The sequence below is a fragment of the Triturus cristatus genome, chromosome 6, assembly GCF_964204655.1.
Source record: "Triturus cristatus chromosome 6, aTriCri1.1, whole genome shotgun sequence".
Classification (NCBI taxonomy): domain Eukaryota; kingdom Metazoa; phylum Chordata; class Amphibia; order Caudata; family Salamandridae; genus Triturus; species Triturus cristatus.
Window position 1 is genome coordinate 1,914,424,424 of NC_140589.1, and position 17,074 is coordinate 1,914,441,497.

The 17,074-nt window shown below is 45.1% G+C and overlaps 1 protein-coding gene and 1 long non-coding RNA gene across 2 annotated transcripts in view; one reads left to right on the top strand and one right to left on the bottom strand.

Moving 5' to 3' along the window:
- Positions 1-17,074, top strand: part of LOC146822443 (NACHT, LRR and PYD domains-containing protein 12-like) — a 341,354-nt gene that overhangs the window by 98,504 nt on the left and 225,776 nt on the right. Inside the window, exon 3 of the mRNA XM_085613551.1 lies at positions 9,332-9,376. Coding sequence (XP_085469677.1) covers positions 9,332-9,376 — 45 coding nt within the window. The remainder of the gene's footprint in view (positions 1-9,331; positions 9,377-17,074) is intronic.
- LOC146822444 (uncharacterized) overlaps positions 1-17,074 on the bottom strand; it is a 79,930-nt gene that overhangs the window by 31,661 nt on the left and 31,195 nt on the right. The gene's annotated exons all lie outside the window — the stretch shown is intronic.

The following is a 17,074-nucleotide window of genomic DNA, read 5'->3' on the forward strand; positions in this document are numbered from 1 at the left end:
TGGCCTTCGTGGGGACCCACCAGTCAATGGACCAGGGATCGCAAAGGAGCCTCGAGCGGAAATGCAAGAAGCGGGCTCATGGAACACTCGTGGAGTGTAGGCCAACAATCAAATGTGCACGGTGTCAGGAGTTCCGGTACCACGTCACTCGTGAGGGTTGCGGGTCTCAGCTTTGCTGGGGACTCGGGTCGGCCTTCGAGAAGTCTGTAAATCCTCTTCCTGGTCTGCAGGTACTTCGGTGTCCGATGGGAGCTTCGGAGATGCAGACCGGCAAATGCTTTGTTGGTGCCTGTTTGAACAGGGGAGTCACTCCTTGACCCCAAGGGAGATTCTTCTGTTCTCTAATCATTAGTAGAGCGTCGAAGGTCCAGGATTCCGTTTCAGAGTTTCGTCCAGGTGTAATCTAAAGTCCTGTTGGCAGGGGTCCCTTACTTATACTAAGAAAAGGGGTTGGACATACTCTGGCGACCCACCTATGGGAGGGTCTGGAAAAAGGGGTGGTTACACACATTTCCTTTGTCCAGTTTCACGCCAGAGCAGGGGCTAAGTGCACCTGCAACCGGTTTGAACTGGACTATGCACAGGGACACCAAATGTTCCCCCAGTGCATCCAGCAAAGCTCTCACAGAGTGCACCCACCCAGCCCCAATACACTAAAGCCTGTCTGGGAGGTGGTTACACCTCCCTGTGACAGGAAACTTATTGTCCAGGCCTCCCCTGCTGGAGTTTCGTCCAGCAGCAGAAGGTCAGACCCATGTCTGTGGCTGCAGCATCCATTTTGTGATGCTGGAGCTCGATTAAACTATTAGCGGTTAGACCAGTGTGTACATGTCTCTCCCTCTAGAAGGGTGAAATTCTACCCCCGCCGCCAGGACTGGTAGGGGGGTAGGATTCCAAAGTGATTGACACCAAACACGACATGTTTCGATGCAGCCATTCCAAAGTTAGCATTTACCGTGAGGTTATAATGCACTGTGTGGACTGGCTGCATCCCAGAACAGCCTCAGAGAATAGATTCCGAAAGCTGCAGAGGGGTCCTGCTCATACATGGGCACCTTCTCACACAAAACCAAGCACTCTGCCTTAGGGGTGACTGATAGGTTTATATGTGTCAGTGATTATGGGTAGATATAGTTAACCTATATCTTGGTAAGGGGTGCATGCACCACCTTACCCAGGCTGCAGTAGCAGTCCTGTGGTGTCATTTTGGAATGCTTCCCAGGGGTGGCATAATACATGCTGCAGCTCCTGGTAGGCCTCTGGGGTTCCTATGCCCTTGGTACCTAAGGTACCATATACTAGGGACTCACAAGGGTACCCCAGTAACCAAACTGGAGTGTACCTAAAGTACATGCACTCATTTTAGAGAGGAAGCAGCTAGGCTGGGGTCCTGGTTAGCAGGGCCCCAGCCAGACTAAAGTCGAAAAACAGTGAAACACCAGCAAAAAGTGGGGGTAACCATAGTAAGCAGATCCTACTCTCCTACACTCTGGACCTGCATACCTTTACCACCACCTCTCTCTCCACACACCCATCAGACATCTCCGCTCCGCCCATCATCCCATGGATCCGCAAGACCACGGCTGGAAGAAGGTGCTTCTATCTCAATACGAAGACCTAAAACTCCCTCCCTCTACATATCAGGCAATCGCCGTCTCTGTCTCAATTCAGGAAGGACCTCAAGACCTGGCTCTTCGACTGAACTGCAGATCCACCCACACCCCCCAGAGCATTGAGACACTAACAGGTGAGTAGTTGCCATTTACAAGAACCTAGATTAATTGATGATGGAAAAGCCCTCTGAGGCTCAGCCGTCAGAAACCCAGTGGTTCCCATTGCTAAACCAGACAGGAAAACGCAAGTTCAGTGGAGGGCGTTCTAGAAATCAGACCTCTTATGATCATTAAGCAGCTGGTCCTCTCCTGCAGCTTAGGTTTTTGTTTTCAACTGATAAGTTGTATACAATATTGGTATATCCTGTTGTAACTCTGCTGCATGTCTAGCATCTGTTCCACAGGGCTCAGGAAAGCACTGTTTTGAAAGATTAATCGACGAAGAGTTCATCTTCTAAGTCTCCGTCGACGACCACGTCGACGTCGAGCTCGTCGACGAAGGTCCCATCGACGACGAAGGTACTTCTATCTCTAAAGTCCACCTCATTGATGTCGACCGCGTCGACAATGTCAACGACGATGATCATGTCGACGACTCCTTCAGTGAACCAGTCGACGACAAGCCCGTCGACGACGGTCCCGTCAAAGACGATCCTGTCGACAAGAGTCCGTCGATGTCAGTCCAGTCGTCGGAGAGCACGTCGACGACCATCCCGTCGACGACGAAGAGTCCGTCGACGAAGAGTTTGTCGACGACGATTCCACCAGTTTCTCAATCTTATACTCACTTTCAACTAAAAACTTACCATAAACAGGATTATAGCAAGATATCTCCTCTTCTGCCAGCTCATATCCTAGAGACATATGTTGAGGATGAGGACTTTGATGAGGAAGATGATGAGGGACCGTTCGGCATAGCTCACCACCCCTCTGAACTTAACATAAAATGCCAAGACGACGATGAGGAAGAGGATTACCAGGAACACTATTACCAGGAAGACCTCACTACACCACATCACAGACTTCCCAGAAGGGATTTGGATCATAGAGAGACGAGCTATCTTCCTCCTACACTTATACAAGATCTTTAGGCCATGTTGGCAGATTACCGTCAACGGTTTACCCCACAACAGGCTGCTCCTGTCATACCACTTTTACCTTCTGAAGTGCCAACCGCACTACTGCAGACGGAGGTTCCTGATTCACCGCCTCACTCTTCTGGCTCAGTACCACAAACACACCATGATACTTCTTTCTCGGATGAGGAAGAAGTCGAAGAGGGTGAATTTCCTGACAAAGCTACTAGTGTGGATCCTTGGGATGATTATATCATACCAATGCCTTCTCCACCCATTCCTCAGCCTTCGGATTCTCCCCCTGAGGATATTGGCGGTTTTCACAACCTGATGCAACGTACTGCAACCAGATTTCAATTACCAGTCACAGTAGAACACACAGATTGCTTCTTACATGACTTTAAAGAAGAGTACAAAAAGGTTACAAGAGCGATTCACATCATTGATTTTATTTGGAATGAAGGGATAAAAATTATGAAGACGCCTGCCTCTATATCGGCTGTCCTCCCTCGCATTGAAAAAAAGTACAGTGCTCCTCAGGAAACTCAATCTTGTTTGATTGGTCATCCCCGACCAGATTCAGTCATATCGCAAGCTGCCCAGCAAAGATCCAAAAACCCAGCTACGCCAATATCATCGCCGCCGGATAAGGAAGGACGGAGGTTAGATCTTATAGGTAAAAAAATTTCCACTATGGCAGCAGCCTCCATTGAAGCAGCAAATTCTTTGGCCATACTCGCCCGTTATGACCACCAGATGTGGTCAGATTTGGCGGAATTTATGGACCTAATCCCTGAGGATTGTAAACAAGACGCAAGGAAGATACTTTTGGAGGGAGAACGAGCCGCATCTGAGATCATAGACTGCGCTCTGGACATCGCTAACACCAACTTTAGACAACTTGCTGGTGCTGCAGTACTTAGACGCCAAGGATGGCTTAAAGCAACATCTTTTAGGCCGGAGGTACAAACAAAAATTTTAGACATGGCTTATGATGGTAATTCCTTATTCGGAAAGCACATCGATGAGGCCCTCCTTGCTATAAAGACTAATACCGATACAGCTAAATCATTGGCTGCTCTTCAGTATAGGCGTGGATCTTTCTGAGGTGCAAGAGGTCGTGGCTTTGCATCAAGAGGAGGGTATCAAAATCAACAAAAGAGACAATATCAGACACAGTATCGACAGCCTTACGGCCAATCATCATACAGACAATCCTCCTCAAATTGTTTCTCTCGTCAGGGCGGACGAAATCGATCGAACAATCAGGGTCGCGATACCAACAGAAAACAATGAGTTACACAGGACGCCAGTCATCCCTCCCTCCCTCCCAGTGGGTGCAAAAATGTCAGCTTTTGCCCACAAGTGGCAACAGATCACTTCGGATCGATGGGTTCGCGATCTAGTCAACAACGGTCACACCCTGGAATTCATCAGACGCCCACCTACTACCCCGCCCAGGAGTTCCCCTCCCCCTCGTCTTCACTTACTGTTCAAAGAAGTCTTAAAAATGCTCAGCAAAAATGCAATAGAGAGCGGTCCATCATCTCAAAAGGGGACCGGGTTCTATTCTCCTTTCTTCCTCACCCAGAAAAAAATCAGGAGGGTAGCGCCCAATTCTGGATCTCCGCAAACTCAACAAATTTCTGAAGAAACAGAGTTTCCGGATGGTTACGTGTGCCGAAGTTTTGAGCTGCCTAAACAAAGGGGATTTTATGGCTTCTCTAGATCTGGAGGATGCATACTTTCACATCCCTATACATCCCAAGCATCGCAAATACCTTCGATTCACAGTGGCTGGCGTCCACTATCAATTCAAGGTGCTTCCCTTCGGACTGAAATCGACACCAAGGATCTTCACGAAATGTCTCGCACCAGTGGCAGCGACTCTGAGATCCCAAGGAATACAAGTGTTTCCTTATCTCAGCGATTGGTTACTCAAGGGTCCTTCGGAGCGGGCAACCGCTCTCTCTCTCTGAGATGCTATCTCAACATGCCTGCATCTCTTTTCAATGCTAGGCCTCACTCTCAACGAAAGCAAGTCGCAGTTACGTCCTCTCCAAGCGATTCTTTTTCTGGGAGCAATTCTGGACACCATACAGTGCAAAGCATTCTTGTTAAAAGACCGCTAGCTACGTCTGCAAAAATTGGCAATATCCATCACAAAAAGAAAGTACGTTTCTGTCCGGGGATTCGCTTCTCTTCTGGGAATGTGCTCATCTGCAATAAACCTTGTACTGTTGGCACGGCTCAGAATGAGACCTCTGCAAGAGGAATTGCATCTGCAATGGCAGCAAGCCTTAGGGTTGTTCGACGACTCCTTCATGGTCATATTGCGCATGATAGACTCTCTGCATTGGTGGTCTCGGACAGCGACCTTGGCTCTGGGTCTTACTTTTCTACCAACTCCTCCAGAATTTGTTCTAACAGACGCTTCTATGGAGGGATGGGGAGGCCATCTCCAAGACTTGTAGATCCAAGGAAGATGGTCCCAACACTACCGTCAACAGCATATCAACAGATTGGAGCTTCGCGCCATCTTTCTCTCTCTGCAGGCATTTCTCCCGAGGATTACGGGTTCCTCAGTGCTGGTCCGTACCGACAATACGACCAGTATGTATTACATCAACAAACAAGGGGGAACGAGGTCACTGTCTCTTTTGCAGGAGGCTCAGGAACTGTGGAAGTGGGTTACAGCCCACAAGATAACCCTAAGAGTAGAACACATCAAGGGCCTTCAAAACACCTAGGCCGACACCCTGAGCAGGTGTCTCTCGGGCTGTCACGAATGGGAATTGGAGTAGAAGCAGGTGAACAGAATCTTCCAAGTTTGGGGCAAACCAGCACTGGATTTGTTTGCCACGAGAGAGAACAGGAAATGCCAATATTACACCAGCAGGTTCCCTCAACAGGGATCAAGAGGGAATGCCCTGTCCATGCGATGGTCAGGGCTTTGTGCTTACGCTTTTCCCCCAATACCTTTTGATTCTGAAAGTGCTCCGCAAAATGAAGATGGAGAGCTGCCGTCTCCTCCTGATTGCACCCCGTTGGCCAAGGCAGTATTGGTTCCAGAACTGCTTCTACTATCGCAGGACAGTCCTATCCATCTTGTACCAACACTCACGATGTTGACAAGGGAGAGGGGTCAAATACTTCATCCAGATCCACAGTTGCTGCGCTTGCATGCATGGCTACTGATTTCTTAGAATTCAAAGATTTGAACATCTCTCAGGACTGTCGTGAAATTCTTGCCAAACCTCGTGCCCAGAGTACAGTCAAAACTTATCGCTTAAAGTGAAAACGATTTGGTCATTGGTGTGAGGTGAATGATGTCCACCCTATCCAAGCTCCTGTGGAACAAATTCTTCCTTATTTATTATCCCTGACCAAAGCTGGGCTTGTGTTTTCATCAATTAAGGTTCATCTTGCTGCTCTTTCCAGATTCAGGAAGAGTTCTAATAAACCTTCGCTTTGTTCCTCTTCGCTAGTCAAACAATTTATGAAAGGACTCTTTCGAGTTTTCCCTCCAATATGTGCACCTCCTCCAGAGTGGGAGTTAAACACAGTGTTGGCTCAATTGATGAGAAGACCATTGGAACCTCCACAAAGCTGAGCTCAAGTTTCTCACATGGAAAGTTGCTATTTTGCTAGCTCTTACATATGCTTGAAAGGTTCGTGAAATCCAAGCTTTCACTATTTCAGAACACTTTTTGCATTTCACTAGGGATTACGTAACTCTCCGGACAAATCCCAAATTCATCCTTAAAGTACAGTCTCAGTTTCACTTAAATGAACCCGTAAAGCTTAGTTTTCTTTTCGGATCCAACCACGCCAGCGGAGAGAGCATCACATTCACTCAACGTTAAACATTGTTTGAAGTTTTATTTACAGAATACTAAGAACATCAGGCGATCCAATCAATTGTTCGTGGAATATGGTCAAGCCACACTTGGTACTGCTGTAACTAAGGCACCAATAGCCAGATAGCTGGCTTCTACAATTCATTTCTGTCATGACAAAGCCAACAAACCTTTACAAAGAAAGGTCAAGGCGCATTCTACCAGAACTATGGCAGCTTCTACTGCACTATTTGCCGGAGTAACATTGGAAAACATCTGTCGTGCTGCGACATGGAAGAATGTCCACACGTTCATGAAACACTACTGTCTGCAATCTGCTCTGCAGGACGATGCAGCTGTAGGACAAGCCGTACTTCAACCTCTTTTTCACTAAGGTTAGACTTATGTTTTTATCTATACTGCGTTTTTTCATGTACAAAATATATATCTATATATATGTATTATGTTTATGGCTTCGAATTTATGCATTTCCTTGTATTTTAAACTTGCCTTCCATAGGTACAGTTTCTTAACATGCCTTGTTAATGTTCTGACCTTTCTGGATGTGTTTTGGGAGTTTATGAATCCTGTCTCCCACCATCTGCAAACCATCCGCAAACGACACTGTTTTAGCTTACTGCTTGCTATTCGATTCAGGCATGTGAATCTATGAAAGATACCCCAATACTGGATAAGAAAACAAGTTACTTACCTGTAGCTACAGTTATCCAGTATTGGTATCTTTCATAGATTCACATGCACCCACCCTCCTCCCCGACGAGACAGTTCTTTGGTTGGGATCCATGTTTCCCACTTGTGCTAAGAAAATCTGAGAACTGCCTCTGCTGGGAAGGTTCTAGAGGGTGCTGGTAGCTGATTGGTTGGAACTATTTTTGAGTTCTTTTCGTATAATGATGTAGATAAGCTACTATGTTTTAGGCTTTGGTTTTCCTTTAGCCTACTACAATTACTTACTTAGGCACTGCTTTTGTATTTTACCGTGGGACTCCCGCCTCGGCGACGGGGAATGATTCAGGCATGTGAATCTATGAAAGATACCAATACTGGATAACTGTAGTTACAGGTAAGTAACTTGTTTTCTTATTTTTTGTACGATTAAGTTTTTAAAAAGTACATAGTAATCCAGTTTTCAGCAGTCAATTAGCAAGCATAAATACGGTCAAGAAGGATGTCAGATAAGGAAGAATAGCAGAAACAGATTTGAGAGCCGTCAACATGGAAATGGAAGAGAAAGTCAAAGGATGAAAAGACAGAAATGAAAGGAATAGTGTACAATGAAAAGACCAGATGACTAGAACCAAGCCCCCAGGACAACTCAGAAAACAGGGTGAGCTACTGGCCTGCTGAGGATGCTGTTTTTCTTCCAGGGAACTAAGCAGGAGAAGAATGAAACCAGTTAAGAGTAGTACTAGAGACCCGACATATAGATAAGGAAAGAGTGATCCGCTGTGTCAAAGCAGCAGAAAGGTCAAGAAGAAGAATAAGTGAAGAGTGTTTGTGATGACAAGCACGAAGCTTTGAGTTAGAAACTGAAAGTAAAGTGTATTTTGGTGAATGACCACGACGAAAGCCCTTCTTAACTGGGTAGAGAAGGTCATTACCTTGAAGAGAAAGGGAAAGTTGAGAAAACACAATATATTCCAGAATTTCTTAACAAAGCAGATAGGCCGGAAATTAGAGCTGTCATTAGGAGCTAAAGAAGGCTGCTTATGTTAAAGAAGAAAAGCTGAATTGACGGTAGAAGAAAAGAGGCCCAAAGTCAGAGAAGAGTTAAAGAGAGCCCAAAAAGAGGAATAACAGGTGAGCTATCTCCAGGCCGGCTTTAGCGCTGGTGGCGCCCTGTGCGACAATATTTAACGCCCCCCCCTCCCCAATGACCACCTCTGTCACAGACTCCCTCACCACCTCCCTTTAACAGCGCCCCTCAAGTCTCCAGAATTACTGTCTCTCAGATTCATTTAGTTTAATAGCACCACTCATACAATTGTAAGGTGTCAGAGCAATTTACATCGCACAGAGACAATCATAGATATGTAAATCAGTGTACATGAATACTTAAACAAAAGCCCACAATCTTCCCCACACCGCGCTTTACTAACAAAAGAGTAGAACCAGTTTAAAAACACAGCGTGTACTTTCAAAAAGTACACGCTGTGTTTTTAAACTTGCTGTACTCTTGTTAGTAAAGCGCGGTGTGGCGAAGATTGTGGACTTTTGTTTAAGTATTCATGTTAATCACAGCTCGTGAAGGGGCTGTGATTAACATGAATATTTAAACAAAAGCCCACAATCTGCCCCGCACCGTGCCAGAAAATACAGCAAGCCCCAGGGCAGACTTAGCTGCACTCTTGACTCAGGCGGGCAAAAACGCATACAGGGAGGGCCTGTTTTTCACGCCGCTCGCGTTTTAAAGTGGAGGCGCAAACTCTCTCTCAGGATGCCCTGTGTGTGTACGCGCTCCACACACGTGAGTGAGCGCTCGCGGGAAGAGAGGTGCACGCACGCACGTTATTAGGGACAGTGCTCAAGACCCAAACCCCACCCCCTACCATGTTGAATTAATTGACAAAGCCCTGAACCCATCATAATCGAATCTCTGTATAAATTCCCCGCCATGTAAATGAGCCACTCCTGCACATTCTGAGTAAGATACTGGTGGCTGCTTAAGATCCCACATTACGGCAGCCTAAGAATAATCCATGAAATCACAATAAAGTTGACACTGTTTTAGGATCACTCTATTTGTGTGTGATAGTCTTAATATGTGTAATTTCATTTTCAGTGTTGGATCTTCATGAGGCCCCAAATATCCCAGGAGCTACTTCAGGTACGTGATGCTTCCCCACAGATGATGAATAGGACTTTGAACCCAGAGAAGAGAGCTCTCGCTGTGATGGGGCTTGAACTTCACTGTGAAGCATAAAATGCTGCAGTGAACTATGTTGTGTGCAACGACTGTTGATAGGAGGCTTTATTTGTGCATGACGATGATGCTGAAGGATGTGTAGGCTGGGTTTGTGCATGTCGATGATGCTGAAGGATGTGGAGGATTTATTTGTGCATGTCGATGATGACAAAGGATGTGTGGGCTGGGTTTATGTATGTCGATGATGCTGAAGGATGTGGAGGCTAGGTTTCTCCTTGTCGATGATGCTGAAGGATGTGGAGGCTGGGTTTGTCCTTATCGATGATGCTGAAGGATGTGGAGGCTAGGTTTCTCCTTGTCGATGATGCTGAAGGATATGGAGGCTGGGTTTGTCCATGTCGATGATGCTGAAGGATGTGGAGGCTTTATTTATGCATGTCTGATGCTGGAGGATGTGGAGGCTGGGTTTGTGCATGTTGATGATGCTGAAGGATGTGTATGTTGGGTTTGTCCATGTCAATGATGCTAAAGGATGTACAGGGTGGGTTTTTCAATGTCCATGATGCTGAAGGATGTGGAGGCTGGGTTTGTCCATGTCGATGATGCGGAAGGATGTGGAGGCTGCGTTTGTGCATGTCGATGATGCGGAAGGATGTGGAGGCTGGGTTGGTTTTTGCATGTCGATGATGAAGTATGTGGAGGCTGGGTTTGTCGATGTTGATGATGCTGTAGGATGTGGAGGCTGGGTTGGTTTTTGCATGTCGATGATGAAGTATGTGGAGGCTGGGTTTGTCGATGTTGATGATGCTGAAGGATGCGGAGGCTGGGTTTGGTGATGTCCATAAAGCTGAAGGATGTGGAGCCTGGGTTTGTCGATGTTGATGATGCTGAAGGATGTGGTGGCTGTGTTGGTTTTGCATGTCGATGATGCTGATGGATGTGGAGGCTGGGTTTGAGCTGATGGAGAGTATTCAAAGACTGAATCTTCCAGGTGCAAGGGCTCAGTTGGTTGAAATGGCTGTGATATAAGAATAGTTCTTTAGGTATGCTTAGAATTCAAGAGGGTGCCTCGAGCATTAGCAATAGAATATGTTTTATGATTTTGGTTTGGAACAGAAAAATGTTGACAGCCATGCTGTTGGCAATGAGTCTATGTGGGAGGAAGGACAGAGCAGAAAGTGACCGGGTTAGATATTCTGAGCATCTCTGTACTGTTCAGGAAGGAAATACTATCCAGTGTGGGTACAAGTAGGTTTTCTCTCCCTGGAGTGAAAAAGCACAACCTGTGAAGCACCATCTAACTTGAAACCCTCAAAAACCCGAAAAATACTTAGGGCCTCATTTACTACAAAATGACGTAGCGCCGCAAGCCATTAAACTGTGCTGAACTGCGTCAATTTAAAATCACAGGGATGCGTCGTATTAACAACAATACAACACATTCAAGTGTTTTCCCCGGTGCTGGCACACAATTGGCTGCCATGCGCCATCCTTGCGTCATGTTGTAAGGGTGCCTGCATCCTGGGGATGATTGTTTTTGTGCAGGAGGTGACGCCTTCTTGAACAAAAACAATCATTGATGCATTTTTCTCTTTCTACGTGTGCTGCAGGATGGGGAGGTGTAGGATTCTGACGCTTTTCCAACTTTACAAAACGTTGTAATTCTGGGAGTGTGTCAGGTTCCATGGATGTTGCGTGGAAACACCCAGAGCAACACCCATGGAATGCCCCTTTCACGCAGAATAAATCGTTAAAGGGGCCTTTACGTGGCTTTGTAAATATTGGCAAGCCCATTGTGCAGCCAGTGCATCAAAAAAGTGACTCCCCAGTGGTGCAATGGGCTTGCAAATGATGCCCATAGTTTAAAAAAAAAAATTCCTCTGTTAATAAAATAAACGGTGTTAGGGATGAAAATGAGGCCAACTTTAAAACTCAATACCCCTCTTAGATCTGAACATATAGCACCAAGAAGCAAACTCCATTTATGTTGATATACAAAAACCTGAGTGAAAAAAATGAAAATATAGGGATATGTATGCAAAAAAGCAAAATGTTTATATTCTCTAATATGAGCTAATTAAACATGAGTATTTGGAAAAAAAACTTTCAGTGACTGTAGAAGAAAACTAGAGAATGTCAAAAATAATGGCCGCAGTAAAAAGTGAAAAGAAATATTTCCCCCACAGAAATGAATGGGAATCTGAGATAAAAAGAAAATATAAATATTTTTTTAAAAATGATAAAAAGTAAGTGTTTAGAAATGATAAAACAATGTATTAAAATTATATTTTTGTATAACAAAAATATTTTACAAAATACAGTGTTTTTATATGAATTTAATAAAGAGTTTAAAATTATATTCTGCCTGTATTTAATTTATTACATCACTTTAAAAAATGTGTATAAGGTTATTTTTGTGTACAACCATAAACAATAAATGCCATAACCCTGTAGCCTTAACATTCCGCTTCTAGCATGCTGCTTGTAAAGTTATTAACAAAACTGTAAACAAAGATACAAAATCTTAAAAAATAAATACCAACAACCCCTCAAAAACTAATAACGCACCAAAAAATAATGAAACCTCCAAACGTAAGACTCTTTCCACTCTTATTCCCTATAACCCTAGCATCACAATCCTGATACTGCACATGTACAGAAAAAACACATATAAAGTTACAAATGAAAATAAAATCCTAAAAAGAAAAGCATATCGCCCCCCCCCCCCAAAAAAATACCCTAAAATACTACACTTCCTACCCTTATTCCCTATAACCCTATCATCCCGCTCCTAACATTGTGCATGAACAGTTAACACCCCTTACCCTACCCAGTCCTAACGCCTAAAAAACACTAACTCATAAAACCTCTTATAAATACATACCTTATTTTGCTTTGTAACAACAGAATGTGTTGTAACGACTTTCATTACTTCTGGATTCATGTCATAAAAACTGTGTGGTAAAGTCCTTTTTATTGATATTGTCTTTTACTTCTCTACACTTGATTTTGCTACATTTAAATTGTGTTTACTTTCATTTTGCATTAGCTGTATTCTGAATTAATTACTTATCGAACCGCTATACCATTCTGTGAAGTCATTGAGCATGGAGCCATGTCTCAGATATCTGCTCTTCTGGAACTGCCTCTGGATCAAGATGAAGCAGGGTTTCATCCTTCCTCCAGAGTGAAGTTCATTCTGCTGAATCCAGATGACCTGCTAAGAGTCATGAACATCAGCAGTGTTGCGGCTCTGATTCTTTTAGGCTCGTCTACAGCTTTAAACCCCTGTTGACCTTTCAGTCCTCCATGCTGTTGTACAAATCGAACTTATGGTACTTCGGTTTACAAATAGCAACGTGGTATCGGTCATAGGTATGTTGGCGCCACTAAAAGATTCACACACTAGTTTCCTGTTCTCTACTTCTATGACGGTGCTGAAAGGTGTAGAGAACCACAAACTCTACAGAGGGAAGCAAAGCTAGCACAAATTATTCTTATTCCCCAGCACACGTAACTATGAAAACTAAATTTCCAATATAAGGGTTTCTATCGTGATTGATTCAGAGATACAAAGTGGAGAGAAATTCCATAAGTTGAATAAAGCATTTCATTTACAAATCTCACAGATATTGGAAATTTAGATTCCATGTACTGGCCTTTTATATGTGTTTTTTACTTGTACAGCCTTGAGGAAGTCGTGGGACTACAATCCTTACACGACGAAACACGTGTTGGCTGTGGAGTTTCTTATGAAGGCTTCTTGAATAAAAGAAAAGAAGAAGACTTGACTCATGATTCTTCAATACGTTTCGGCTTGCTGTGATTGTTATTAACAAACAAAGACTTTAAAGTTTTCATATTCACGTGTGCTGGGGAATAAGAATAACTTATGGTACTTCGGCCCCACTTAGAGTTTGGCAGGAAGGATACGGGTATCTCACCCGCCGTATCCCAAGTGCATTACAGCCTATGAGACAGGATATCTGCCACATTTGAGGCTAAGTATCCCATCCGACATATTACAAGTACATTACTGCCTTTGGGACGGGATATCTGCCACATTTGACACTAAGTATGCCATCCGCCGTATCATAAGTGCATTACAGCCCATGGGACGGGATATCCACCCAATTTGAGACCAAGTATCCCATCTGCTGTATCACAAGTGCATTACAGCCTAAAGGACGGGATTTCCGCCATATGATTTGAGTCTAAGTATCTCATCCGCGGTATCACAAGTGCATTACAGCTCATGGGACGGGATAGCCACCACATTTGAGACCAAGTATCCCATCTGCCGGAACACAAGTGCATTACAGCCTATGGGACGGGATATCCGCCCCATTTGAGATAAGTATCCCATCCACCATATCACAAGCGCATTACAGCGTATGGGACGGGATATCCGCCACATTTGAGCTAAGTATCCCATCCGCCGTATCGCAAGTGCATTACAGCCAATGGCACAGGATATCCGCCGCATTTGAGACTAAGTATCTCATCCGCGGTATCACAAGTGCATTACAGTCTTTGGGACGGGATATCCGCCCATTTGAGACTAAGTAGCTCATCCACCAAACTCTAAATCCGACCTTGAGTTCAGAACAGATTCAGTTCCTCTTTTAGAACAGAATCAGGACGTGTCTCTGACGCTAATGTGTCCTTCGTTAGAGGTCTTTCTTGTAGACTTTCTACGGGCTCTCCATTAGCCCACCCTTCCTTAACATACATTAGGGCAGATTTACAAGGACTGGCGCATCTCTGCATATTAGCAGGGATGCGCCAGTAAAGATGCGACACGCAGGACTACCCTTTCGCCATCACAGATGCGTTGCATGTACAGTGCGGCGCACCGTGGTGCAAGGATAGACAGATGTGTGTCGCATCTTCTGTCGTAAGAGTAGCGCAGTGCTAGAGTCGTGTCGCAATCTCAACGCAACTCCAGCAATTCTCAGGGACGGCCTATGCCTATACATAACATGCTGCATCACCCTTTACGCTTACTACAATTAGGCGAAGGTTTTGAGGCAGCGGGGACGTAAAAGGGACTCAGTGAAATCTTATAGATTTCACTGCGTCACTTTTACGGGGCTTCCTTGTGATGGAACGCCCACCCTGCATACATTATACCTGGTGCAGTTGTAATGTAGCGCAGGGCTTTACAATGTGACTCATCTCTCTAGATGCGTCACATTGTAAATATGTCGCAACGTAGCAAATTGTTTACTATGCCGCTGCGTCACAGAAGTGATGCAATGGCAGCGCAAATGTGTTGCAAGGGGCTTGTATATCTGCCCCATTTTGTTTACTTGGCCAGCTTGGCTTCTCCCCCTCTTTTGCCCTCTTCATGCATGCTGACTACGACACCGGCTCCTCTTCAGGTTTGACAGTGATTGTGGACTGTTGTCAGTCGCTTTAGGGATCGCATGCTGGTAGTTCAACTATAGATTTGTAAACAAAACCATGATCTTCAGGGGATTCATCAGATGTGCAGACTGTCAATCAATGCCTCCCTGGCCTAGTCACACCTCAGTTTACAAGCTGGACTTTCCATTCAATGTCCAGCTCCCTCTGGCCCGCGGGTCCTCAGGGCTGCAGTGGACTTTTAATTCCTGTAGGAATTCGAGGAAAATGCATCTACCACCCTTAACAAATTATAACTCAATTTAAATAAAACGAAACCGTGATAATAGACAAAAGGGAGCTTGGTTGCTAACCACAGCCCAGTTGAGAGGGTGGGGGGTACAAACATCTGGGGGTGACCATTGACTCCCGCAGCTCACTGCTGAAGATCTACGGCAGACACTGCACAGGCTGCTCCTGGATTTCAGCTTTTATCTCTCTATATAAAACCCTAAAGGGCCCCCTAACTGACCCCAAACTGAAGGTTCTAGAGGCGAATCTGTTCCTATCAAGTAGCTCCGGCTTTGAAGGTCTCTGCGGGAGGGAAGCAAACACTCTTGATAAAAAAGTTACAAAAATATTCAAAATGTTACTTCCTTTACCAAGATTTCCGTCACCCTCTCAAGTCCGCCTGGAGTCTGGGATCACTAAGCAAGATATACCAAGGCAGGAGCTTTCTTAAAATGATGCGTTAACCTTCGATCCTCACAAGAACAGGCTCTGCATGAACTACAACCAGCGGTGACGCACATCTTCCCACACCACGCTACATGGATGGAGCCCTGACATATACTCAAGTAGAAGGACTTTGGAACCAGTCACTCTACAGGTTTTTTTAAAACTCCTGAATAAAAGCAGGATCTGTGGGGCTGCGGGATCTGGACACGATGCACCCCTGGATGATCCTAAATACTTACACTTCTTTGCACTTTCAATCCTATTTTCCTGCTGGATATTCTCGCGTCATAAAATATAAATTCATGTCCTCTCGGCTCGACGTTGCTATCCCTTTATCAGGGTCTGAGGTGGGACAGGGAGAGGGGAAACAACATGTCAAGACTCTGTGATCATGCGGAAGAAACATTGACACATGTGGTCTGCACATGTCCGGCCCTATCGATCCAAAGAAAAAAAAAATATCTTTAAAATCTGTTCATTTCAAGACATAGAAGAACTCGTCGCCAGGCCGTCATTGGAAGCTTAAATCCTCAGGACTCCATTTTAAACAACAGTTTTGCAAAACATCTCTTGTTGGGAGAAAGGAAGATGAGTGAGTGAGTGACAAGTTTTCTTAAAGGTTCATGCTATAACCAGCTGGGTGTTAGCGCTTTATATTTTAAAGTCAATGCTTTATCGGGTAATGGTTGTAAGTAATCAATCATAAACAAATACATTTGGAATTTGACATCTTTAGGAAACTTCTTTTACTATCCCCCTCTCCGCCCATCTTTTTGATTTGCTTAGATCTTAAATGCTGTATTCTGATTGGTTTTAGGCTTGTTAGTCCCTCCTCCTGATGGCCATGTCTTCATTTGTATACTTGCCAGGCTATTGGCCCCTTTACTTTAAATACTGATTTGTTCCCTTGGCTCACCCCCTTCCCTTTCGCAGTCTGTGACTTCTCGGGCCACCACCACCCCCCCAGACTCCAGTTTGTGCCTTTTTGCCCACCTGCACTCCTGTTTCAAATTCAACAGGACTCTAGTAAATACGAGTTCTATTGCATTGCAGATGCTTGTTTTTAAAGTAGTGTGCATTAACATGCGTGTAATACCTAACTTGTACGCATGCGCTAAAAGTCTCGCACAAGGAAAAACAGGAAGTGATGTGGATAGGTGGGTGTTTGCAGACGTGCATCACAAGCAGAAGTCTGCCCCACCTCTCTCACTGCCAGCCTGGTACCCAGCATCCTTCAGCCACAAGTTCGGGTGCCTGGGCAGTGCACCCGTCTGGACGCAGTGGGATGGAGGAGGGGAGGGCGGGTCAGGACATCTGTTCTGATTGAAGGAGTGGGGTGGTGCCAGAAGATTTTACTGCTGAGAGGGCAAGAAGGTCGAAGGCCATGTTCTGCTGCAGTTAGAGGGCACCTGGAAAGTACGGAAGAGGAGCTGGTGCGGTAGCCAGCTCCGCACAGAGCCCGCTGTGCCAGGCTCCTCTGCAGTATGGCAGCTTGGAGCTGAACCATTTGAGAGCCGAGGAAGGAGTCCAGGGAAGGTACCGAGCCTTGGATCGGGTAGGAGTAGGTATCCATTC